Source organism: Marmota monax, unplaced genomic scaffold (assembly GCF_021218885.2).
Source record: "Marmota monax isolate L192 unplaced genomic scaffold, Marmota_monax_Labrador192_F-V1.1 WCK01_AAM20220418_F8-fsc00101, whole genome shotgun sequence".
Lineage (NCBI taxonomy): Eukaryota > Metazoa > Chordata > Mammalia > Rodentia > Sciuridae > Marmota > Marmota monax.
In genome coordinates, this window is record NW_026692786.1 from 2,462,385 (window position 1) to 2,486,968 (window position 24,584).

At 48.7% G+C, this 24,584-nt stretch overlaps 1 protein-coding gene across 1 annotated transcript in view; it reads left to right on the forward strand.

Annotated features, from left to right (window-relative positions):
- Window positions 1–24,584, forward strand: part of Pepd (peptidase D) — a 115,158-nt gene that overhangs the window by 37,972 nt on the left and 52,602 nt on the right. The window contains exons 8-9 of the mRNA XM_046447917.1: window positions 9,535–9,610; window positions 10,532–10,578. Of these exons, the coding sequence (XP_046303873.1) occupies window positions 9,535–9,610; window positions 10,532–10,578 (123 nt within the window). The remainder of the gene's footprint in view (window positions 1–9,534; window positions 9,611–10,531; window positions 10,579–24,584) is intronic.

Genomic DNA, 24,584 nt, shown 5'->3' on the forward strand with positions numbered 1-24,584 from the left:
GCATCTCACTTCCATAATTTAGGCTGTGGTTCTACTTTGCCGTTTTGCAGATGATGAAATTGATCTGAAGGTAGGGTAGGAAATAAAAGGAGAGGCCTTCATACCGTCTAATAGCTCAGTGCTTTGGGTTCTGGCTAAGTACCTCTGGAAGTGTCACAGAAGAGCAAGTGTATCAGCGATTGCCGTGTGCCTTCTTGGGTTTTAAGTGCGACTGTTCAATTGAGTCATACACCGGTTTTAGAACTGTTAATTACACTGAGTGAAAGTGTCCTGCATGCATTTAACAGGCCGTGGGTAACAGATCTATTTCTGCTCCCCTGCCTTCTGTGAACACAAGAGATGGTAAGCCTTGAACGGCTTAGGGGCAAAGTGCCCCAGGACCCTACATTCTGAGTAACAAGTCCCAAGTTAGAAAAGTAGATGATGACCTACATTCTTGGTGCACATATGAAAGGTTTTCTAGTAGAGTAACTCATCTTTGTCTCCTAATAAGTAGGCATTTAACCTTCCATTTGAAGACAAAGTCAAATGGAAATTGGGATTCCCAGGGCAGAGGGAGAATGAGTTATCATGAACCAGAAGGCAGGAGACAGGATGTGGGAACATCAAGATGGGGGACAGATAATCTAGGTGTGGAGTGAACCTCCCATCCACACTGGCCTGTCCTGGGCCAGGTCTCAGGTATGCTGTGCTCTGGGTTGAGCTTGGCTCTAGTTCCTTGAGAGAATTATTGATTGAGCCTTCTGAAAGGTTGGTGTAATTCCACCCGACCCATTTCTTTTCTGTCCCTCCTATTGTTCTGAGATTTTATTCTTTGTATGGCTCCATCTTGGGATGTGGAAGGGATGGTTGTTGCTTGGGAGTGGGAGGGGGCAGGGGGAGTCCTGTGGTATTGAACTCTTGCCCACCTGGATCCCACAGAACCATGCTGTGCACATTTGTCTTCCAGGAGAGATGGAATTTCCAGGTCCTTCAAATGGGTTTAGTTCAGCACGGTGGCACTTTGATGCGCAGAGAGTGATTTTGGAAATACTTTATCCTGTCTCACTACTGTGTTAATCAGTGGAGCAATCAGACCTCAGTTAATTGATGTCTTAATCCTGGGTTTAATGCCCAGAGGCAGTTTTGTGACCTGTGAATATTTAAGGGCCAAAAAGATTGTGCAAATAAATCTCTGCCTAATACAGTTTTTGTCATTTCTACCCAGTAGCAGGAAACTCTGGGCACAGGGTGGGGCAGGAGCCTTCACTCTCTCAACCTCCCCGTGTGGAGGTGGCCACCTTTCTGTTTGAGTGCAATGATGCTCGCAGGCATGGCCATGAACCCATGATTTGGCATGAAGCCCAGGGGTGCCCCTGGCTCCCAGCCTATACCAGGCACCTCCTTCCTATCTGGAAAGCCTCAGCTGCCTTCTTCCCCAGTTTCTTATGGGACATCTGTGTTGTCCTGTCCTGAGCTGTGGTTCTCTATTGTATCCTGGAGGAGATGACCTGGTCTTCTCATGGGGATATCAGCCTTATGAATTCTTGTAACAGCCACTCCTCACCTCTGTGGACACACAAGGCTGGGACAGCATCCCTCTCTCAGGGATGGTGGGTCTACAGAACCTTGGGAATCCTCCTTTCTCAGTCCTGTTTACTCAGGAGTGGCAGAATTAGCTTCATCAGATGGATCGAAACCAGGCAGTGTGCTGGACAGTCTTATTTCTGCAGCAATCATAACAGTGTCTGGGGCTTGTGTCTTAGAGATAACTGGGCCAGGAATGGTTCCTCTCTCCCTGGCGCCTGGGCGAGACTGCAGGCCCAGAGCCCCCGATGGATAATTGGTTAAGCCAGCACACACAGACGTCTGTTTGAGCTGGGATTAAGTTGGGCCAGCCCAAAGAACAGCCGGGCCAGTTTTACCAGAGAACTGCCTTTGTGGAATAATTTGCCTGGGTTCTATTTGAATTCTTTTTCTTTTTAAAAGGAGATCCAAGGGTGTGGGGGAGAAAGTCCTGGGTAAACCAGCCAGAGGCCCAGTGTGTCACCTTTCCCAAAGTAAAATCACAAAAGAAAGCAGGACTCCACCTCAAAGGCTGAAAACACATCATTGTGCTCAAGATCAGGTGTGGTGTGGGTCAAGGCTTCTTTCTCCTTGGGCTGGCGATATGCCGTCCTCTCATCTCCAGGAGGATGGAAGGAGGCATTGGGGAGCCTGGGAGTGTGGGCTCTGTCTCTTCTTGCCTTTGTGGTGAGAGTTTGGGCTGCAGAGGCCCCCCGGAGGCTGTACCTATGCTGCCTGGCCTGGGAGCTGCTGCTGGCCTGGGAGCTGTGCAGAATTCCACTTGACCTGATGAACTCCACCGGGGTGGGGCGGAGAAGGAAATCTGTTTTTAATTTTAACTGAGGCCATTAACTCTCCTTGCTGGAGAGTTTCCAGCTGGGGTGCAAAGTCTGTACGGTGTGGTGAGCCTGTTTCTGTATGCCTGCTCTGGGCTACCTTGTTCTGGCACTGTGGGACCTTGCCCTTAGGGGCTTTAGCCTTTTGGAAGAGACTTTAAAGAAATTAGAAGTGTGAGCGCTTTCTGAGGATTCCTACAGACTGCCCAGGGAGCACAGAGAAGGGATTTAGCCTACGGTCACGGATGGAGGAGACCCTCCCCAACCTTGGGAAAGGAGTATTTCCAGGGGGAGCTGGAGGCAACTTAGGTGAAAGGGCAAGAGCAAGGTCCAGGCAGAGGAGGGAGGAGGCTGGAGACAGAGCAGTGGCGAGTGTTGGGGAGCAGAAGGAGGGCCTGGAGAGCCTCAGGAGCTTTACCTTCATCCTGAGGACACCTAGAGGCCACTGAAAGATTGTCAGCAAGAGAAAGCTCGAGAAGATTTGCATTTCCTCAGCATCCCCAGATGCTGTCTGGGAGCAGGCAGGGCCAGAGGTGGTCAGAGTGAGGTCCCCCAGGGAGAATGGCAGCCCTTGGTCCTGGGTCCTGTGGGGAGCCATGGGTGGGCCAGAGGGAGGTGTCTGGGATGACGTCCATGGCCGTTCAGCAGCAGGAGAATCATGGAGCTGGGACACAGTGGAAGTTGTCTCATGCAGGGCTCCAGGTACCAGGGGACCTCCAAGTCTTGAGGAGCAGGTGCGGAAGGCAAAGTGCAGAGGGAGGGGGAGAACAGGCCAAGTGGGCACCTGGGAGCCCTGTGATCTGGGCGGGGGTGAGAGGAGGGCTGGTAGAGTGGCTGGGGCTGAAGAGGGGAGGGAAGGAGGTGAGGTGGGAAATGAGAAAGGCTTGTCAGGAGGAGGGGGAGACAGGAGCGAGGAGGGGAGGGGTTTTCAGTGGAGCTGCTAGTTAAGAGGGGCAGGTGGGGGGGGCTGGGAGAAGGGGGGGAGGGAGGGAACGGTGTGCACATGCTTGTGTGTGCATGTGCACGTGCGCCTGTGCCTCTGCCTGCCTGCCTGTCTCTGTCTCATTAGAAGGCCTCACTTCCCTCACAAGGGGAAGGAGAGGATTTGTAGAGAGGTGGAAAGTCCTTAGTTCAAGGTGGAGTGGAGGCAGGGTTCATCATCTCCTGAGCAGGAGCCTGTGCATGGAGAGGGGCTGCAGGAGTAGAGAAGGTAGAGGAGTTGAGAGGAGGCTTCCTGCATGTTGTGTAGCTGGGGGCCATGTGGGAGTCAGGTGTGGTGGGTGCCTGGGAGCTTGAGGGCTGTCTGCCCAGCCGTGCACTTCCTGGCAACCATGGCTCTGCAGCCCTAGAGCAGGCATGGAGCGGGCTGGTTGGGCCCAGGAGAGGGCAGTGTTGGCAGGAGTGGTGGTTAGAGGGATGGGCCCACCACCCAGCCAAGGAGAGGGCCAGAGGGCCAGAGGTGGGCATGGCCTGGGCCTGGTTCCATCCATGTTGTCACTCTGGCCATCACTGTCTTTGATAAAGGTCCTCTCCCTGTGGAGGGTGGCAGTGAGGTTATCCTGTAAGTGGATTTGGATCTTAAGAACCCAAGCTGCTCATTGAGTCCTGTACATTTGAGTCCTATATGCCTATCTGTACCCTCCTGCTCTAGGGAATAGGGACTAGGATTCTGATCCCCAGGTGGGACAGCAGCTAGCACCCTGCCCTAGAATCAGGCTGCGTTCTGATGACGGAGAACACACTGCCAGGCTGTGGGTCTGCCTCCTCAGGAAAGGGCGTTCCTTTTGTGAAAGTCCCTCTGGGCCTGTGTCTGTTTTTCCGCCTGACCTGGAAGGTTTTATAGTCTTTGGGAGACAGCGGCATGCTGCAAGATGCCTTTCTCATTTTGCAGTGACAAATGGCTGTCTGAGCCATCTGTGTGGCGTCATTGGAGACAGTGTGAGTCAGTGGCTGCTTCTGTGAAGTCCCCGGGGGCTGGCTGGCTGTGATGGAGGTGGGGGAGCCGCCCCGTCCAGATCTCACAGAGCCCCTTGTCTGCCCTGCTGTCCTCATCTGCCCGAGGCCAGCTCATGGGCTCTCTGGTTGACTGAGGAGAATGGACAGGGTACCCTCTGGACAGAGGGGAGGGGTTTGTCACTCGGGCTTTTCTGATCTTGATGGTGCTTGAATGTCCCCTTTTGGGAGAAGGAAAGGTAATTACAAGGGATCTTGGAGAAGGTGGGTCACCTTTAGTAAAGGAGCAGAGCTGACCATGAGGGGGATACACCTAGAACCTTTGGCCTCTCTCCAGGCCCCTTTGATGGCAGGTCAGCTCTGTATTACAGGCCTCTGTACTGGGACCATCTCCTACCAAGCTTGGGTCCCTGTGGTTCTGCTCCATAGCATCTGGACTTGCCCTCGCAGCAGCCCTTTCCCATTTTGTAACTGTGGATTTCCTTGTAAGGCATATCTCCCGAGTCTCAGAGCCCCACCAGAGAAGGAGGGGTTTGCCTTACTCCTCACCAGTGCCAGGAACACCAAATCGGCACTTCCTTAACAGAAAGGTGAAATGAGTGAATGGATATTCATTTGCCATCATGGTAGCACCTTATTAAAGGTTTTAGTGTTATCAAAGCAATATGTGCATTTGTTAGAAAGCCCCGCTAGTGCAGAATCAGAACAGGGAAGGTAGATTAAAATCAAGCCACCGACTCTGCCTTCTTGACACCTCTTTACCCTGCTCACTTTTAATGGTATGATTATTTCTGCTTCCTTTGCTGGTTCCCTTTGTCATCTTGTAGTGCACTTGATCCTCCTTTATATATTGCTCTTTGAACTCTCCATACCATCTTGCCCTCCCCCCCAGGTCAGCCGAAACTGTGGAAGGGTCCTTGAGGCCCTTTCTACATCGTATCTCCAGTCCCCTGCCTTCACCTCCTGATCTTTTACTGTTTGCTCATCAGGATTCTTATCATTTTCATCGTGTTTATGTGATCAGTAAATCTTATGTGTGTTTTGGGAAAAGTTAAAGGTAAAAACAACAAAAACCCATAAAATCAGACTTTTATCATTGTCACTGTAGTTGTGGCCTCTGCAGAGCTGAGGAATGTACCAGGATGGCAGCTTCTCTTTGAGTCCAGCATCACCATTCCAGGGTGCTCCTAGCATCAAGGACATATGGATTATTTTCTTATATAATAATCAGTTGTAGAAAAATAAAACTCCATATTTTATTCTATGCCCTGTTTGGAGTATTTTTTTAATTAAAAAAACTTTTCATTAAAACAAAAGCAGCAAATGTACATTGTTGAAAGTTAGGAAATATGGCCAGAGCTTGGGAAGGGTGCTAGGGAAGGAGGGATGGTGAGAGGATGATTAATGGATCCAGGGGTGGGATAAGAGGAATAACTTCCAATGTTCTATAGCACAGTGGAACAACTACGGTTGGCAGCAATTAGTTGAATATTTCAAAATAGCTACTAGAGAGGATTTTGAGTGTCCCCAACACAAAGAAATGATATATATCTGAGGTAATAGATATGCCAATTACCCTGATCCAATCATCAGACACTGTATACATGGATTGAGGTGCAAGGTCGTACCCCATAAATACATACAATTATTATTTCAATTAAAATGTTAATTTAAAAGACATCCCTAACTGTCCTTGACACATTCATTTTCCATGTCTTACTCAGTTATTTTCATTATTTGCCCATGATATTGACTATATAAGTTAGCTTTCCATTGTTGCAACAAAATACCTGAGATAATCAACTTATAAAGAGGAAAGATTTATTTTTGCTTATTTCAGAGATTTCAGTTCTTGGTCACCTGGCCCCATCACTTTGGGCCTGTGGCAAGGCAGAACATCATGGTGGATAGATGTGGTGAAGGAAAGCTGTTCCCCTCATGGCCAGAGGGCTGGGCCCGCAAGATCTCCTTCAAGGGCACTAACTTCCTCCAAGTAGGCCTCACTTCTTAAATGCTCCATCACCTCCCAAAGGCCACCAAGCCTTTAACATATGATCTTTGGGGACATTCAGAGCCTAACTATTTACTGAAAAGGCTGGGCTGGTTGTGCTGCAGGATGTCCTGCCTTCTGGATTTGTATAGTGGTTCCTTTGCGATGTCCTTAGCTAGTTCTTCTGTGCCCAAACGTCTTAGAAACTGAATGTTAGACCTAAAGCTTTACAAGTTTAAAATATTTGGTAGAATACGTCCTAGGTGATGGTATTTCCTGTTGCACCACATTAGGACCCAAATAATATGGAGCTGACCTGCCATCAATGATGCTAGATTGACTGCTGTGTCACATTTCCTGCCTGGGACTGGAAAGTAACCTGCATGGTGTTATTTTGGTTCCACACAAATCAATGTGGCTTCTATATATATTTCCTGGAGTTCTATTTGCCTTCGCCATATCACTAAGAGTTTTAAGCTTCTTATTGATTTTACGTGTGGAAATGAGTCCATTCCATTCTCAGAGCCACATATCTAATTTCTGATTGCTTTCCAGGCTTGCCATCCTGCATGTCCTGGGCTTTTATTTAATTATACTTTGGGGCCAACTCTACTTTCTAAAAATATCCCTTTATATCATCTCATCCTCTTAATTGATTTGTTCTTTCTCTCTCCCCACCCTTTCCCTCTCTCTCCCCACCCTTTCCCTCTCTCTCCCTTTGTGCTGGGGTAAATTCTTAAATATTTTCCCCATTTCTGAATTTTTGAACTTCTGAAAAGGACTCTCTTTCTTTTGTATTTGATTAGTAAATCGTCTGGGTTTAAAGTTCTATATTTACATGCAGTTAAAGAAAAGGGAGTCAGTGAGGCAGAATAGATCCTGCACTTTTTAAAATAAATTTAGTTGTAGATGGACACAATACCTTTTATTTATTTTCTTTTTATGTGGTGCTGAGAATCGAACCTAGGGCTCTACACATGCCAGGTGAGCATCTACCACTGAACCACAACTCCAGCCCGGGTCCTACATTTTTGATCTTAATTTAGCTGTTTCAGTTTCTCATCTGTGAAATGGGGATGGTGATGTTTTCCAGGCAGGGTTCCCCAGGGAGCTGGGTCTCTGAGATAAATAGGTAGAAAACATGCGGAGGCGTGCTCTTGGGATCAGCACGTGTGGCAGAGAGAAGAAGCAGGACGGGCCTGTATTGCAGTCCCAAGCATGCCCCAGCTGATCCCAAAGGGCGCTTTGGAGCTGGAGCGACCTGGCAGAGATATCCCTAGTTGAAGCAAAAAGCTGGGTCTTTGTTCCCTCCATTGAATCAAGGAGACCTCCAGAGAGGACTGGTTGGCCGCCAGCATCCTCAGCAGCTGGGGGACGAGTGCGTTGGCACTGCAGGGGGTGAGTTGGGCATCACAGCCGGTGTTCATGGCCATTCCCAGAACCTACAAGGAACAGGCCCCCAGTAAATGGCAATCCAAAAAGAAGGGAAGCTGTGTTTGTTTTCTGAGATTTGTCTAGCTTCATAGTCCTGTTGTAAACATTGGGAGATACAGTTAGCCCACATATCCGTGGGTTTAAACCATCCACAGGTTCGACCAGATGCAATAGGGAAAAAAACCCAGAAGGTTCCAGAAAGCAAGTCTCAGATTTGCCATTTACTGAGCACCATGTTGAATTCACATGAATGAAGTGATGTCTCACACTTCTTCACAGATCCTCAGCTTCTCTCCAGCACTCGTTCCTGACCTTTGTGGTCAGGTCTGTACCTGTGCAAATGCTGTGTAAATAGTTGTAAAGTTTATGCACATCCTCTGTGAACGGCCAAAGCGTCTCTCGATTACTTATAATACCTAATACGATGTAAATGCTATGTAATAGTTGTTATACTGTATCCATTAGGGAATAAAGACAAGAAAAAAGAGTCTGTACAGCTCAGAACAGACATAACTATGTAGGCCTAACTGCAGAGTAGGTGAAAAGCAAATACTACACCATTTCACATAAGGGACCCGGCATCTGCAGGGATTCCAGGCCACGCCTCCTCAAATACCACCTTTTGAGGAGAATCAGGCAACCTACCTAAGGGTGGCTTTGAGGTGGGCAGTGTGGCCGAGGCAGCATCTCCAGGCTTTGTACTTTGTTTATGTCACAGACACTCACAGAGCGCTGGCGAGTGCCTGGCACCGCCCTCGGTACATAGAAAATGCAGCGCTGAATTCTCACAACACCCTATGAGGGGAGCATGTTGTCATCCCCACTTTACAGGCAAGGAAACGGGCACAGAATAAGGAGCTCAGCCGCACAGCTGGGGAGGGGTGCAGTTGGAGTAGGAGCTCAGGGTCTGTCTCTGGATCAGTGCCCTTAGTGACTTACATGCCTGTGAATGTGGCATTATGCACAGGGGTAGAAGATGAGGATCTTTGTGAATCTCACTTGGGGATGAGGCTAAGTGCAAGGACCAGACACCTAACACATTTGGGCACATTGCCGTGAGTTTGTTGTGAGAGCCCTGGGCATCCCCCAGAGCCAGTTGCTGGAGACACAGCGGGGTCTCTGGTCTTGCCTCCCTTGCCCTGCATATGCCCATTCTCCCCTTCATTGCTGCCTCACTCCTCTTGTCTGCCCCAGTCTCCTGCTTCTCTCTGTAGACCAGCTGTTTCCACATCTGTATCTGTACACACAGGCTGAAAATGGCTGCAGGCCTCCTGGTGTCTCCCACTGCCTGACCTGTCTCAGGCAAGGCCCAAAACACATGTGTCCCTGGGCTGCCCCAGGGACAGGTGGGTAGGGAGAGACAAGTGTTCTCTGCAGCCAGCTAGGCAGAGCCCTAGGAGGTGGCGCCTTAAGGTTAAAGTCCCACCTCCTCGCCATAGGGAATTTATTCCCCTTCCATGGGGGAGGAAGCAGGCTCAGAGAGGTAGGATGTGTCTGGCTGTAGAGGCTGGGCTTCTTCCACTGCCAACAGTGGCTTCAGGTTCTGGTCATGGGCCTTTCTGCCCAGGGCTGGTGTTGGGACAAGATGGGCAGCTGCTGTTCTCCCCTGCAGGGATTTTCTTCTAGGCCACTCTGGGTAACTCGTCACTCCTGGGGCGTGGGGCTCCCCTTCTGGTCCTGTGCAGCCACAGGCAGGCAGAGTGTGTCGGGTCTTCCTGGAAGGGTCCAGTCTGGGCTGGAGGTCACTGACCTGCTACTTTCTTTTCTCCCCTGAAGCCGAGTGTTCAAGACAGACATGGAGCTGGAAGTTTTGCGCTACACCAATCGAATCTCCAGCGAGGCCCATCGGGAGGTGAGTTAGGTGGTTGGGCAGGCAGCACTGCTGTGTGTGCGCTTAGAAAACCACGTGGAAGCTTGCGGGCGATCTAGTCCCTGAGGACCTGTGACAGGCAGGAAGTTTTGCACAGAATGATTCTTTTCCCTAGTGGGCAGAGGCCAGTGACAGGAGAGGTTCTGCCCTGGCTCCTCCTATTAAGGCGGCCACCTTCGTGAGTGGGAACGCTAGTCCTCAGGGAGTTTTGCAAAAAAATTCCCAACTGTGGGAGGGTAGAGCTGGCCTTCCTGGCATCTTGGCACTTCCCAGCTTCTTTCTTTTGTTCTTATCAAGATTCCAGCACATTTATTACCATTGTCCACTTTCTGAAAACATCTTCACATGGTTGTTTTTCACACTTCCCAATTGATAGAGAAACAAGACCAAATAAGGAAGTGCATCTTTTGAAGGATGTTCAGGGTGCTGGGCCAGCCCAGGGCCTGCTTAGTGTCGCAGCTTCATGTTAGGAAAAAACCAGGGTGATTGATGGACTGCGTGACCTCTTGTACAGGCGATTTTCTCCATTTTATGAAAGTCAAGCAAAGGAAACCTTTCAGAGATCATCTTCATAGTCTTCTCAGCATTAGGTATTCACCAAACACACCTCAGCCAAACCTTTGCTTTCTTCAGTTTTGCTCGCCACCTCGCAGCTGTGGCTCAAAGCGTGGCGTTGATCCGCTTCCCAATGGAAGTACTCCACAGTGGTTTAAATAAACTGTATGGATTTTGGAGCCCTTAAAAGTCCAATTTGTCACATTTCTGCACCACTGTGTGCACGTATCATTCTCCCCCCTTTCTCTAAAGAAGAGCTTCTTTTGAAAAAAATGCTATACATTATTTATAAGGCCGAGTTACTTATCTGCGTAATACAAATGTCTTTGCTTAATATCCATCCTCCAGGTAATGAAGGCTGTAAAAGTGGGAATGAAAGAATATGAGATGGAAAGGTAAGCTGCGTCTCTCTGGGTAAAGATTAAAATGTAAAAAGTGGTAATTTATGTTCCCTGAGTGAGTAACAGATGAGGCGCCGCAGCGCCGTGCACAGACCGGGCGGGGATTACGAGCAGGCTTTGGGGTCCTGGGCAGAGATTATTTCTCTCCCGACTGTGGCTACCTCCGTAGCTCTTGGCAGAGTGTTTGATGGTAATGGTCTTTCATTACTTTTCAGGGTGGTTTAGTGCCCATCATTCTGCTCTTGGACTTTGTTTCTGCAATTTGCAGGAAACTTTACCAAATAGCTGCCATTGTGACTCTAAAAGCTGCTAGTAAAACAGCTTGCCATTTTTATGTGTAAACACTGCCATTATGTCTGCTGTGCTTGGGCGACTGGGTCGAGGGATGGTTAAGTGGCTCATAAAGCGCTCTGGAGAGCTCCATTGGCCTTTGGCTTCAATTAGGCCTGCAGTGAGCCCATGTCCTGGGGTACTTCCTGGGGCTACCCAGCTATGCAGGTGTGGCTGGTCAGCTCAGCCCTGCTCCAAGACCCCTGTGACCAAGGAGTTGGTATTCTGCTGCCCATGGATTGTGGAAGCCCTTGACTCAGACCCAGGCTACCCGCATAGCTCCCTTCCCACTCATGTTCTGGGTCTCCCACCAGTATTTGCACTGCCCAGAACCTCTGGGGAGGGGACCTTGAAGAACTGCTAGTCTCTCTAGGGGACTAGGGTTTCTCTCCCATGACTGGTCTTGGAAGAGCTGCCCCATCCCTACCTTGCAGGGCCCAGGTCTGGCTCAGGTGCCCTCAGGGGCTGCCCTGTGCAGAGCTGGCTCAAGGGGATGCTGGTTCTGCATTGCCCTCTGCTATGGTTTGGATGTAGTTTGTCCCTCAGGGGCTCATGTACTGGAAGTTTTGTCCTCAGTATAGTGATGTGAGAGGTGGTAGGACCTTTAAGAGGTGGGCCCTAGTGAGAGGCCCTTGGGTCATGGGGGGCCCTGCCTCAGGGGAATTAAAGTGGTTCTTGTGGGATCCTGAGTTAGTTTCGAGATAGACTTGTTATTAAAGTGGGAGCCTGACCCCACACAGCTCACTGGTTTCCTCTGTCAAGTGTGATCTTTTGCTCTTGCTAATGCTCCTGCAATGATGTCATCCATAGTTTACCCTCTCCAATGGCCAAACCAAGGTTACCTGATGTTGAAATTTCAGCCTCTGAAGCTGTGAGCTAAACACACCTCTTTTCTTTATAAAGTAGCCATCCTCTGGTATTTTTGTTATAGTAAAAATCAACAGGCTAATATATCCTCCTAGCCCCTCGGGCCTGCCTGTTGCATCAGTGTGGGAAGCAGGGCTAAGTTATGGGTAGGACTGCAATGGCTGAGTGGACATTTCTGTTCATTGTGGCTGTGGCTTGGGGACGGAGGTCTTCTTCAGTGTCTAACCTGAAAGGAGACTGCATCACAGTCTCTGTGGTCTAATTCCCAGGATCCCAGCCCCCTTGAGTATCTGAGATGGGAAGAGTACTGTGCCCCAGGGAGGTGGCTGGGCATTGGGTCCTCAAACTGGCATTGCCCCAGAAACCTGTTCCCAAATCAGTTGACTCATAGTGACCCATAGCTGATGCCTCAAATAAAAATAACCAAGAAATTGGAGCAAGAGTAGCTTACTGCAGTGTGGGGCTGACTCTGTGCTGCACACGGCAGCCTTGTGCCCTGAGCTACAGGAGGTCCAGCTCTGGAGTGGCTTCTGAAAGGGTCCTTGAGCCACCTCCTCTGTGATATCCCAGAGCCCTACCCTGCTGCAGCCTGCGGACAGGCTCCAGTGCTCCCCCTTCCCCGCTACCCTCACAAGGCCCCCCGACCTTGGTAATGGAGGAGATCTTTTTTTTTTTCCTCTTACTGAGAAATTTCAAATTTCTAACAAGTAGAATAATATAATGAACCCTAGAGTCTCCACAGGTCTTTGTCTTATGTTTCATTTTGTTTTGTTTTGCTGGAGTATTTTAAAAATGAGTCTCAAATATCACGTCATTTCACTTGTAGATACTTCAGGAGGTGTCTCAATTGACAAGGATATTTTTCTCTTTATATAACCACCCTGCCATTATCGCATCTAAGTAAATTAACAGTATAGTTGGTCCTCCGTGTCTGAGTGTTCGGCATCACAGGTTTAACCAACCGTGAATTGAAAATATTTGTTTAAAAATACTGCATCTGCACTGAACATGTATAGACTCTTGTCATTATTCTCTAAGTCACCTAGTACAGCAACTGTTTACATCATGCTGGATAGTATGAAGAACCTAGAGATGATTTAAAGTGTATGGAGGGATATGTGTAGTTTATATGCAAATACGGTGCCCATAAGGGACTTGAGTATCTAAGGGGGTTTTGGTTTCCAAGAGAGTCCCCAAACCAACACCCCCTGGATTCAGAGAGACAAATGTAATTCCTGAATAGTATCAGTACCCTAGTCTCACCCCTCCCCGCCATCCCTACAAGGTCCCTGGGTTGGCCCTGCTGGTTCCTCCTCTGTGGACCAGGGGGCCTGAAACTGGAGGCTGTGGCCGACTGAGCATGCCGGGGGACCATGGCCAATAGCATCTTCCCAGAGGGTGCTGAGTGGAGGGACTTGGTGTGATGGGCCAGTTGTGCTCACTGCTGTGCACCTGCTGTGTGCCACACCCACTTGTGGCTAGTCCTGGGAATCCACGGGGTGCCTGTGTCCAGTGGGAGCCATCTGGTCATGGGTCCCTGAGAGCTTAGAATTGAGAGGCGACGTCTCCAGGGAAGAGTAGAAGGTGGGAACAAAGGGTGTCCCGAAGGTTGTGGGAAGACCGTTGTCCACAGATGCCATCATATCCCCTCTGATGTGTAGGGGGGCATCTGCAGTCATGAGGTGGGCAGACTCTTCCTGCCTGAGCTCCCTCCCCCAGGCTTGTCTCTCTGTCACTGCCCAGGTCACTGCAACACAGTGTATAGCCCAGATCCTTGGGAGCCTGGGGGCTTCGTAGGAGCCACATCTCATCTATTGTGCCATGTCTCGCCCACCACTGGCGTCAGGAAATGTGTGTGGGTTTGATGGATAAAAAGGTCCTGGGCTATTTTTCTGCCATCCTCTGTGCCACTAGGGACTTCAGAATTCTCCTCTTGATTAGTGGAGGAAGTCTTTTAAAACAGGAGGTGTTGGTTGCCCAGGGGACATGGCCCTTTTAACACAGGCTGGGCTGCTGCCTGGAAAGGTCAGGGCGGCCAGTCTGCTGTGCAGACTGAGGACTCACCCGGTTGAAAGGAAGCGAGCTGCTCTTTTGGGCAAGTCACTGGCACCCTGCACGAATGGTGGGCATCCCTAAAACCTGCTGGACCTGCTGCTCCAGCCCCATAGAGGGACATCTGGCCGGAAGGACAGGGAATCCTGCAAGTCGGTCTGGAAGCAGAGGCAGAAGACTGGGGACACCACAGGACAATTGTGCTCATACTTGAGCCAGAAAACCCAGTTCTAAGCCTCATTTTTTTTTTTTTTAATTATCAAAGATTTGTTACACAGTCTTGCAGGCACGTTAAAAAAAAAAAAAGTAAGCGAGCTGATGGCATTTATAAGATACCTCCTCCTCTGTGCTGTGCCTGTGAGTGAGGTTTCAGAGGAAATGAAAATCATTTTCCAAAATTGAGGTGTAGTAAATTGTGTTAAACCAATAAGACACTAATGTTTGGGCAAATCGGGCTCTAACAGCATCTGACTGCAGGCCCAATCAGGCAGTCCATTTTACCGCCTCATATTATTTAATGTTAGTGGTGTAACCAGCTTGTAGCGGGCTGGCACCGGGCTGGCAGCTGAATCAATTACCTGCAAACACTAATTTAGAGCATGCTCAATTGGCTGTGTAAGCAGGTCCCTGCTCACATTTGCCACAAGGAGATTAATAACTTGATGTTTTTGACAGCCTGGGACCTTAATTGGAATTATGCTGTCTCTCTCTCCAAGCCACGAGTAGGTTGTTTGAGCCCCTTTTGTGACAGTTTGGGACTGGGGGTGTTGTGAAAGTCATTTAAAAGACAGAGGTTCTGTGATGTGCTGTGGTGTTGGTGCGGCCTCGTCCTCCTCCCCTGGCTGGGTTTTCCTTGGCAAACACTTGGCCCCATCTGAAGACCCTCGGTCAGGCCTGGGTTTTTCTGAGCTCTTCTGTTACAGGCAGCAGCCCACAGTAGTAGCTTCCTGTTTTCTTTGAGTCCTTTGTTAATGAAGAACTTGGCCTCGCAGTGCAGTCTTTTTTTTTAATTAAAGGTCTTATTGCTTTTTCCTGCCCTTTGGACAGATGGAGTGACTCACAATTCTGTGTTCACTGCGTCTGTCAAGTCCAGATTTGGGGAGTGAGGACACAGCCGGAGAGTCTTCATCTCCCCAGTGTGTGTGCATGCTCTTGCTTACTGTCACCCACAGCCCCCAGACCTCTGTACACACCACACCTACATAAACATACCCCACACATACTCTTGACAACCCCTACTCCCCACCACACCCCCGCCCCCACATGGATAGTCGATTCAAGCCACGAGGTGCAGGGTCAGGTGGCTGATCTTCCAGTTTACCCAGGTTGCAAAACCTTGTTGAATTCTTGTTAAGCAGGTGGTGGTTTTTGTTTTTGGTGGGGTTGGGGTGGCACTAGAAACTTGAACCACCATCAGGAGGTAGAGTCTGTAGGCAACCCCATAGCACTGTTCCCCCTTTCCTGCAGGTAGGCCACAGCAGATGGGCTTAGTGGACCCCTGAGTGCACCCCTCACTCTGGGAAGCCCCCTTTACTACTGAGCCAGGCTCCTGCTTCTCTGTCACACCTTCAGGGTCTGCATTTCCATCTCCCTGGAGGCCATGAGCCTTCTCAAATGTCATAGTCTTCTTCTTGTCCGTCCATTCCACGGTTTGGGTCCAGGGTGCCTCTGAGGCCAGGACAACAGTGGATGTGATGGGTCCTTCTCCATGGACCTGGTCACTGTTGATGCTTAGTGCCCTGCACTCTCCATAGCAGATGCAGCCTCTCTCCTTTGACCAAGCTGAGGGATGAGAGATGAGGCCCAGCCCATTTGAGCAGGATGACCCCCCACCCATGTCTGGGTGCAGAAAACCCCCTCAGCCTCAAAGTCTGTCCTGGGTGGAGAATTCCTGAGAATCCAGGGCAGTCTTTACTTCATCCTGGGCCACCCATACAGTCAGGGCAGTCCTATGTGCCCACCTACCCCACTCTGGTGCCAGGGTCTGGTCATAAATCTCTATATATCACTCCAGTGGTCTTGTCTACGTATAGTATGCTGGGAACTATACAGGAAAACTGACCAGGGTTGCTCAGGGCAGTCATGATGGTTTTGACCCAAGATGGCAGCCATCACATCAAGCAGAGTCCACTTTCAGGGACAGCTCCACCTACCCCTGAGGGGAGCTGAGAAATGGTCACACTTAGGGTGCAGACCAGCCTGGTGTCCACAAAAAGCTAGACAAAGAACCAGAGAGAAGAGCTTTCTTAAAAATAGGTAGCCCTTCAAAAGAGGTTGATGCAGGCCTAATGAGAGGTGTGAGGGCAAAACCATCCAATATAGGTGTTGTCTTTTGTGGGTACCCAGGATTGAACTCAGGGACCCTTGACCACTGAGCCACATCCCCAGCCCTATTTTGTATTTTATTTAGAGTCAGGGTCTCACTGAGTTGCTTAGCTCCTCGCTTTTGCTGAGGCTGGCTTTGAACTTGAGCTCCTCCTGCCTCAGCCTTCCAGGGATCACAGGAGTGCACCACTGCGCCCAGCAGCCATTGTCTTTTCAATGCAGAGGAATTGCCCCTCAAAACCCCATTAAACAGTGGTGCCAGCCAGGTACCCTTATGGGTTTGCCTCCAGTGGTTCACCACTAGCCTGGTTCTGACTGTTGACTGCAGATAAATATTTATCATGTGTTTACGGAAGTAGTGTTTTCTTGCCTGCTGGGAGATTTTATCAGGAAAGGATGTCAACCTTTATCAGCTGCCTTTTTGGCTTCTCGCTTGGCTGTGTGTGTGTGTTCAGCAATTAATAAATTTTTATTTTAGATCACAGAAGGATTAAAGAGTTGCATATGCCCTGCACCCATTCTCCCCATAGTTAACATCATTATGGAACATTCCCACGACTCAGGAACGTCACTGAAGCATTCTCATTTCTAAGCCATACTTGACTCCACTTCCCTTAGCTTTCACCCAGTGCCTTTTTCTGTTCCAGGATCCAGGAGAACATACTAAATCTAGTTATCTCACATCCTCCAGTTTCTCTGGGCTGTGAGTTTCTCACTCTCCTTGTTTTTGATGACCTTGATGGTTTCGAGGAGTCCTGCTTAGGTAATGTGAAGGGTGTCTCTCATTTCTAGTTTTTCTTGTGGTTAGACTGGGCTTATGGGTTATTAGGAGGAAGATCACAGAGATAAAGTGCCGTTGTCATTGTGTCATAGCAAGGGTAGGTATTATCAACATGACTTAAGTTGATGTTGACCTTGATCACCTATATAAGGTGGTAGTTGTCAGGTTTTTCCACTGTGAAGTGACTGTCTCCCTCTCCCCTTCCATATTGTATTCTCTGGAAGGAAGTCACTATGCACAGCCCACACATAATCATGGGGGGTTTGTTCCCCCTCCTTGAGGGGAAATATCTACATGTTATTGGTAAGTCTTCTGCATTCATTTGTCCATTCAACTTCTTTTTTTTAACCTGTATCTGTACAGACCATGGACATTATTTTATACTTTGGGTTACAACCCAGTCTTACACTCTCTACTTTGTTGTCCAAATCACTGTAACTTGTGCATTGAAGGAGGCTCTTTCATTTGGCTCCCATGTGCCTTTGGTACACTCCCATCATTTTGCTTTCTGAGCACTGCCTTACTTAATGGCACTGCAGGATGCGCCACGCTTATCTCGTATATTCCCTGCTCCAACCCTAGGGCCATTTCTCCAAGGAGCCTGGTTTCTGTTATTGGAGAATTTAAAAAAAAAAAAAACAAACTAAGATTGAGTACTGGGTATACAGTGGGTGGATGTATCACCAACCTTCCTTCTCTGTAGAGCCAGTGTGGCATCCTGGGATATGCTATCCTTTGCATGGTAGATTACTGTTTTCATAGGCTAAAAGAGGGAGCCAGGTTAGAGTATGGTCCCTAAAGATGGGGCCTTGGGGTTTGGATCCAGTTCTGCCACTTACCACCATGTGACCTTGGGCAAATTGATAATACTCTACCTCAGTTTCCTCATCTGGGAAAAAGGAGACTGATAAAAAAAAACTTTATAGCATGCTTGGGAACAATTCAGTGAACTAATGGGTGTCTTGTATATAGAATAGACTTGATATTTACAAATCTTCATAATGATGTTTGCTTTTGTTCTTTTTTTACAAGCATTTTATATAGGTTCAAAGTGGGAGGTGAAGCTATAAATGCCCCCTACCCCCTTTTAATTCTCTTAGCCATATTTTTGAGGCCCAGAGATTTTTTAGATCCTGTTTTGGGAAACGCCCTTATTTTTCTCTTTTCTGGAACAATCCACTGACTGTTGATTTCAGATAAATATTTATCATGTGTTTAAGGAAAGCGTAGGATTTGGCTGCTCCTTGAATATATAAGAAGTCCTTTGATGTAATCAGAAACTGTTGTTTCTCTGGGGAGAATTTCTTCATTCACTTTTCAGGTTTTTCTATATGGGATTGTTTTATTCTGACTTCATTACTCTTAGAATCAATACATGATATGTTCCTAGAAAGTTTTTGTATTCACCAAGGATTTAGACTTTCTAGTTTGATTAACTCTTACATTTTTAGATGTATCTCCTCTCTATCCACGGTTGTATTTCCTTTCTCATGCCTATTATGTATTCATGTTCTTTCTCATTGATTAACATGGTGTGGATTGTATCTGTTTTATTGGTCTTTTCATAAAATCTGTTCTGTAATTTATTTTCAGCTCTACTGTTTGTCTAACTCATTGATTCCCAATTTTATTATTAACTCATTTCTCCTTCCTTCCTGAAACTTGTTCGGAACTTGTTTAGATGAATTTTAGTTTGTTTTTTCTTTCCTAGTGATAAATGGATCTTGGCTAATCTGCTTTTCAACACTGCCTTTGCTTTATCCCAGTAAGTTTTGATTGATTTGTTTTTTGACCCAAGAAATGAACTAGTTCTCTCCCACATTGATGTGGGTTTTCTTAGTTAACTTTTTGTTATTAGTTACTGGTTTTGTCACCATTTGTAGTTAGAAAATGTGGTCTGTGTAATTTTTTTTTTTAATTTTGAGATTTTTTTTGTGGCCTGTTCAAAAACATTTTTGTCAATATTTTATGGAACACTGGAAACTATTTAGTTTTTATTTTTAGAGTGTGTACTATAGTGTACATTAATCAGGTTTATTATATTTTTCCATCTTCTTTCTCCTTCCTTAATTTTGAATGTTTGTTCCAAGATTAGGAGAGATGACTTTTATGAATTTTTTTTTTTTTTGTGATTCTTAATAGGTTTTATTTTACTCACTTCAGTGGTAAGTAGTTTGAACTATATAGGTTGCTGATTATTATGTCTTTATTGTATATTTTACCTTTTTACAGCTTATATGAAAACCTTTTAACCTATTTAGTCTTGAATCTGATTTTATCTGATTTTGGTATTGCTATTAATAACCAATTTTAGGTTATTTTGTTTGTTTGATTCGTTTGGTTTTGGGTACTAGGATTGAACTCAGGGCCTCACATGTGCGAGTCAAGTACCATTGAGCTATATCCCCAGCCCTTTTTAAAATTTTATTTTAGGACAGTTCTTTCTAAGTTGTTCAGACTGACTTTAAAGTTTCAATCCTCTAGGCTCAGCCTCCTGAGTAGCTGAGATTATAAGCCTGTGCTACCCTACCTAGCTTAAATGTTTTCTTTTTGTTCTATTTTTCTGGCTTATATTTGTTCATTCCTTTATTTATGTAGGTATTTATTTTTGTGGTGCTGGGGATTGAACCCAGGGCCTCATGCCTACTAGTCAGCCATGGTACTGTTGAGCTGCACCCTAACCCTCCTTTATTGTTAAGGTTTGTTATTGGTTGCTTATAAATTGGAGATTTCTTTATTCTTGAGAGTAACAGTATTTCCTGAGGACCCATCTTGGTGCCATTCTGGGCTTGGGCTGTGCTTTGAGAATCTGAATCTCACCCAGCTGCCAGTTGGTTGGGAGGACCAAGTGGAGGCCCGCTCCTTGGGATGCAGCGGAGCTGGGTGCTGGGCCGCTTTCCAGCTCTACGGTCAGTAGGCAGCACTGGTGGGTGTGGAGGGCCTAACAATCAAGTGGCTGGGTTCAGATCTTGTGTGTTCTGTTCTGACTTAGATCTGGGAAGGGTAGACAGAGGAGCAGTCATACCTAACAGAGTCTGAATGAGGTGGGAGGAGGAGGTGGCCTGCTGATTGGCATATATGGTATGTCTGTGGAATCAGGGACAGCTGGGCCCCCAGTGAGGCTGGTCTGCCCACAGTGGACAGGCCAACGGCTACACCCAAGGAGGGGTCTCACCCTCTCTGTGTTTCCTGTTATTCCACTGGTCACTCACCAGGGGCAAGCATTTAGTCTATGGTCATGTTATCTGAAAGCTGTGATCTAATTGTCATGTCATCCAAGACAGATTTCACTCCCTGTCTTTGTGGCTTCCTTCTCAGTTACAGAAGGTAATGGGGTGACCTGTTAGGGTTAGAAACCATGGACATCGGCCTGGGCCTGGGCCTGGGCCTGGGTTGTCCCTATGAGCCCCCGTGATGGTCTAGGATCTGCTTCTTTAATCAGAGCTGTCTTCTGCTCAGGGCCTTCTTTGAACTTCCTGTTCTCACACACTGGAGATTTTGGATAGTGCCCTGGGGCTGTTGTCTTTTCTCTCATAATTCCCACTTCCGTGTAGTTGTAAGTTCCCACCCTTCTCTCCCCATTCACTTCCTGAAACCCACCTGTTCTGGGGCTCACTACTTGTGTGCATTTTGAAACTTGACCCCTTCCCACATTTGAGCCTCCTCTCTGTTGAGACTGTGCCCTGTTCCTCAGCTGTGCTGTCCTTGAGGAACAGCTGGCTGGAGGCTCTAAGTTCCCCCAGGGAGACTTGCCCTGGCTCCTGCCCGTCTGACCAGGGGCTATCTGGTGGGCCCCAGAACCTCTATGGAAAATGCTCAGGTGCAGAAGAAAAGGGGTGGAAACCTGGCTTGTGCAAGTGAGACCCCTGCCCAGAGAGGCTAAGGAGTGGAGTGTGGGCTACACTGGGAGGCCCCACCAGTGCTGAGCCCCCTCTTTGTGGAAACAGGGGACATCTCCTCCATAGTTCTGGTTGCCTGGAGGTGCTTTGATTGAACCCCATTAGCTTGTCTGCCTTCAAACTGAGGCCCCAGTGGAACTGACTTCAGCACCTGTGGGACTCTAGAGTCCTCTCTGTGGGCTCAGAGCCTTGGTTGGAGGGATTTCAGGAGGAATTTTCTAGCAAGACAAAAGGCCAGAGCTTGTAAACTGGTAGCCTCTGAGCTCAGCCCTATGCATAGGTAGCTTTGGCTTGGTCCATGCCAAACTAAAGGGTTTTTTTGTGGTTTTTTATGGTTCGTTCGTTTGTTTTGGTTAATTTGAGTCAATGATTAAAAATGGATTTTTCTAGAAAATCAGTAAGTAACCTTAAGTTGGAATTCCACAGAGCAGTGACCTAGTGGTAACTGAGTAGGCTTTGGGTGCATGCCACAGGCCTCACCCCTCCCTGTGACCTCCCCCAGTACTGGGCCTGGCCCTTTCATCAATCTCAGGCTGCTGACTCTTTTCCCAGTTGAGAAAGATTTCTCATACCAGTGTCTCTAGCAAAGGATGAAAGAAAGTCAAAAGAGTCATGCATTTCAAGAAAAATGGAAGAGCTCCGGAAAAAAGACTTTTTCATGTTTTGTCTGTAAATGCCCGGTCAGCTTCCCTCCTGCCAGGGGCGCCATCACCCATCTCAGAGGGAGCTCTGTCCTGTTTGTTCCAGCCTTGTCCTGGGAGCGCCTGGTGAGGAATTACCCCGTAGGAAGGGTTATTTCGGTTTGGCTCCCTGAGCAAGCAGACAGCTGTGATTACACTGTGAGGTTTGGTGCCAGGCTGGTTTTTAGCAAATTCTCATCCAGACCTTTTACATGCTGGTGCAAAAAGGCATTCCCTGTGGGAGCAATTATTCTGGGCCTTGAGTTTTTTCCCTCCTAGCTCTGACTTCTGTGGATGTCATGAAGGGTTTAACCTAGGAACTTTGAAAGGCGTTTCCAGATCTGCCAGCAGGCACGTCTGCTCTTGAAACCTGGAGGTAATTTATGATAGAACCACAGAGGGGGTTCCCGTGGCTTAGAGGTCCCAATAATAGGCTGCATGTCCTGGGGCTGTGAGGTCACCCAGGCCAGGCCCGCTCCTGCCCTGCCTGCAGCTCAGGCTGTTTGGCTCCGCTCAGTCTGCGGCATGGAGGATGGGAGGTGTGAGCCCCTGAGCTTCCTCCAGCAGCTGTGCCCGGCTGTGCCACAGTCCTGGCCGCAGCCTCCCCCTCCCACAGCTGCCCCAGAGACCATCGGGAGGCTGGGTTGCCTCCACCTGCTCAACTGGGCTCTCACAGCTGTCAGGGGAGGTAGGGCCTCAGATTACTGCCACACTAGAGGGTCTGAAGTGAGTCTGGACACCCAGGGGAGCCAGCTGCTTATGGCTGTGGATGATGTCCTGGTGCTGATGAAAGGCTCAGGTCAGGGGCTTGCGTAACATGATCCTGCCCTAGCTGCAGTGACACAGTCTCTCTTAAGCATCCTGGGATCCAGCACTGCCGGAGCCTGGCAAGGGGGCCATAGGAAATGGGTCTGGGGTCATGTTACTGCTGCTCACAGATTCAGCCAGCTGCTTTTGTGCAAATTCCACCCTTTAGTTAGACAAATCTGTTCTGTAGGCTCTGAGTGCCCATGCCTTTGTGTCCCTTGCTGATCCTGCATTTGTGCAACTGTGAGTGTGTTTCCCTGGGGCTGCCTCCTGTAAGCAACACACACACACACACACACACACACACATCTTAGCACCAGCTCAGTGGACACGTCTGTGACAGCACTCTGGGGCCCCCTTGTTGGTGAGTGGCGATTTCTGGCCTTCTGTGTGTCTGGCCCTGGGGTTAGGGCTTTTCCCATGTCATGGCCTTCAGAAGCAGCACTGTGGCCTGCTCATTTGGCTCTCTGAGTGTGCCAGCTAGGACCAGGTCCACCATGCTCCCAGCCTGAGGTGACAGAGGATTGTTTAGTGGAGCTCTTGGCAGGTCCTGTCTCCACACCACACACGTCTGAGTAGCTGCTTCGGTCAGAGCCTGGCTGGCTCAGTGTCTGCTCTTCTACTCTCTTAGTGTTCACCCACGCAAAAGAAGTCGGGCTTGATGCCTTCTTGGGGCTGGCTCATGGCTGTGGAGACAGGCAGGTAGATTTGACAGCAGGGTCACATCCGAAAGCTATGATCCCAGGACAGGGTTGGCATAGGTGGAAGAAAGCCTCACCACCCTGCAGGAGGAAGAGGCTGCTGCCGCCTGCTCCCCCTCTGGACCTGGGGTTGAGCAGCCATGGTGGTGAGCATGCCCTTTTGGGGGTAGGGTTTTTCTTGGAAAAGTGGTACCAGCTGCGAGGCTAGGGAGGAGCTTATTCCTGAACAGTGTGCAAACAGAGCACCTCCTGCTTCCCACCAGCCATAGCCAGCTGGCATGTGCCTGTGAGGCCCTCGGTAACACTGGGTGAGAGGTAGCGGGGGCTTGGCCATGGCATCGGCACCTGGTTTTGGCTGGATCCAGATAAGCATCACCATCCCACAGGAGAAAAGACCTCAGAGGGAGTGTCCAGGTGCCAGGGTGAGTCAGGCCAGCAGCCAGTGTGGCCCGTCCTGGGTGAGAGGGTGGTCAGCGCTTCTCTCCCCAACTTTGGCTCATTAATCAGAATCCGCTTTGCAGTCCATATATCTTCAACACAAGTCAGAGCCTTTGAATCATTTATCTTGGCAGCTCTTCTTAGAGCTGGAGAAGGTGGAAATTCATCTAGGTACTGAGAAAGGAGCCTGGAAGAAAAAAGTGTCGGTGGCCGCCGCGATGAGTGGCGTGCCTGGAGACAGTGCTGGTGGCTCTGCGATCAAACAGCTGAGAAATGGTTTCCCAGGAAGAACTCGGGGAATTCTAAGTAGGTAATGAGGAGTGACTTTCTTTTGATTTACTGCAGGACTTGGCAATCAATCCATAATGCTTTGAAGAGGAAAGAAACGAATCCCTAACAAGCACGGTGTCTGGAGAGTTTGGACCCGAAGCTCTTGTTGGGAGGGGTGGGCAAAACCCCAGCCAGGGCCATAGAGGTCTCGGGCTACTTCTCTCCTCTGCCATAAAAACATAGGCCCCTCCTCCACGCTGTGGCTGGGGCTAGCCCACGGGAAAGGGTCCTCATGTCTTCTCGAACCAGCCCCTCCAAGGTCTTGGCTTTGACTCTTGGGGGACTCTAGTTCAGAGTTCAGGTCCTGGATGATGACCCAGTGGTTTGTGACCATAGCCTCCCTGATAGATCTGGAGACCTTTTGGTCATCCCTTGGGCCTTGAGTTTCTGTTATTAATCTGTTTGGGCTGCCATAACAAAATAGCACAGACTAGGGGTTTAAACAACAGAAAGTTATTACTCATGGTTCTGGGTTCTTGAGAATCCAAGATCAAGGTGTTGGCAGGGTTGCTTTCTTCTGAAGCCTCTCCCTCTGGCTTGCAGATGGCCACCTTCTCACCTTTGCCTCATGTGGCCTTACCTATGCTTGCACATCCCTGGTGTCTCTGTATGATCAATTTCCTCTTATAAGACATGAGTCAGATTGGATTAGGGCCCACCCTGGTGGTGGCCTCAGTTTGGTTTATGCACCTCCTTAAAGCCCGTCTTCAAATGCAATCACATTCTGAGGTACTGGGGGCTGAGGCTCCCATGTGTGGACTTGAGGGGGACACAGTTCAGCCCGTAACAG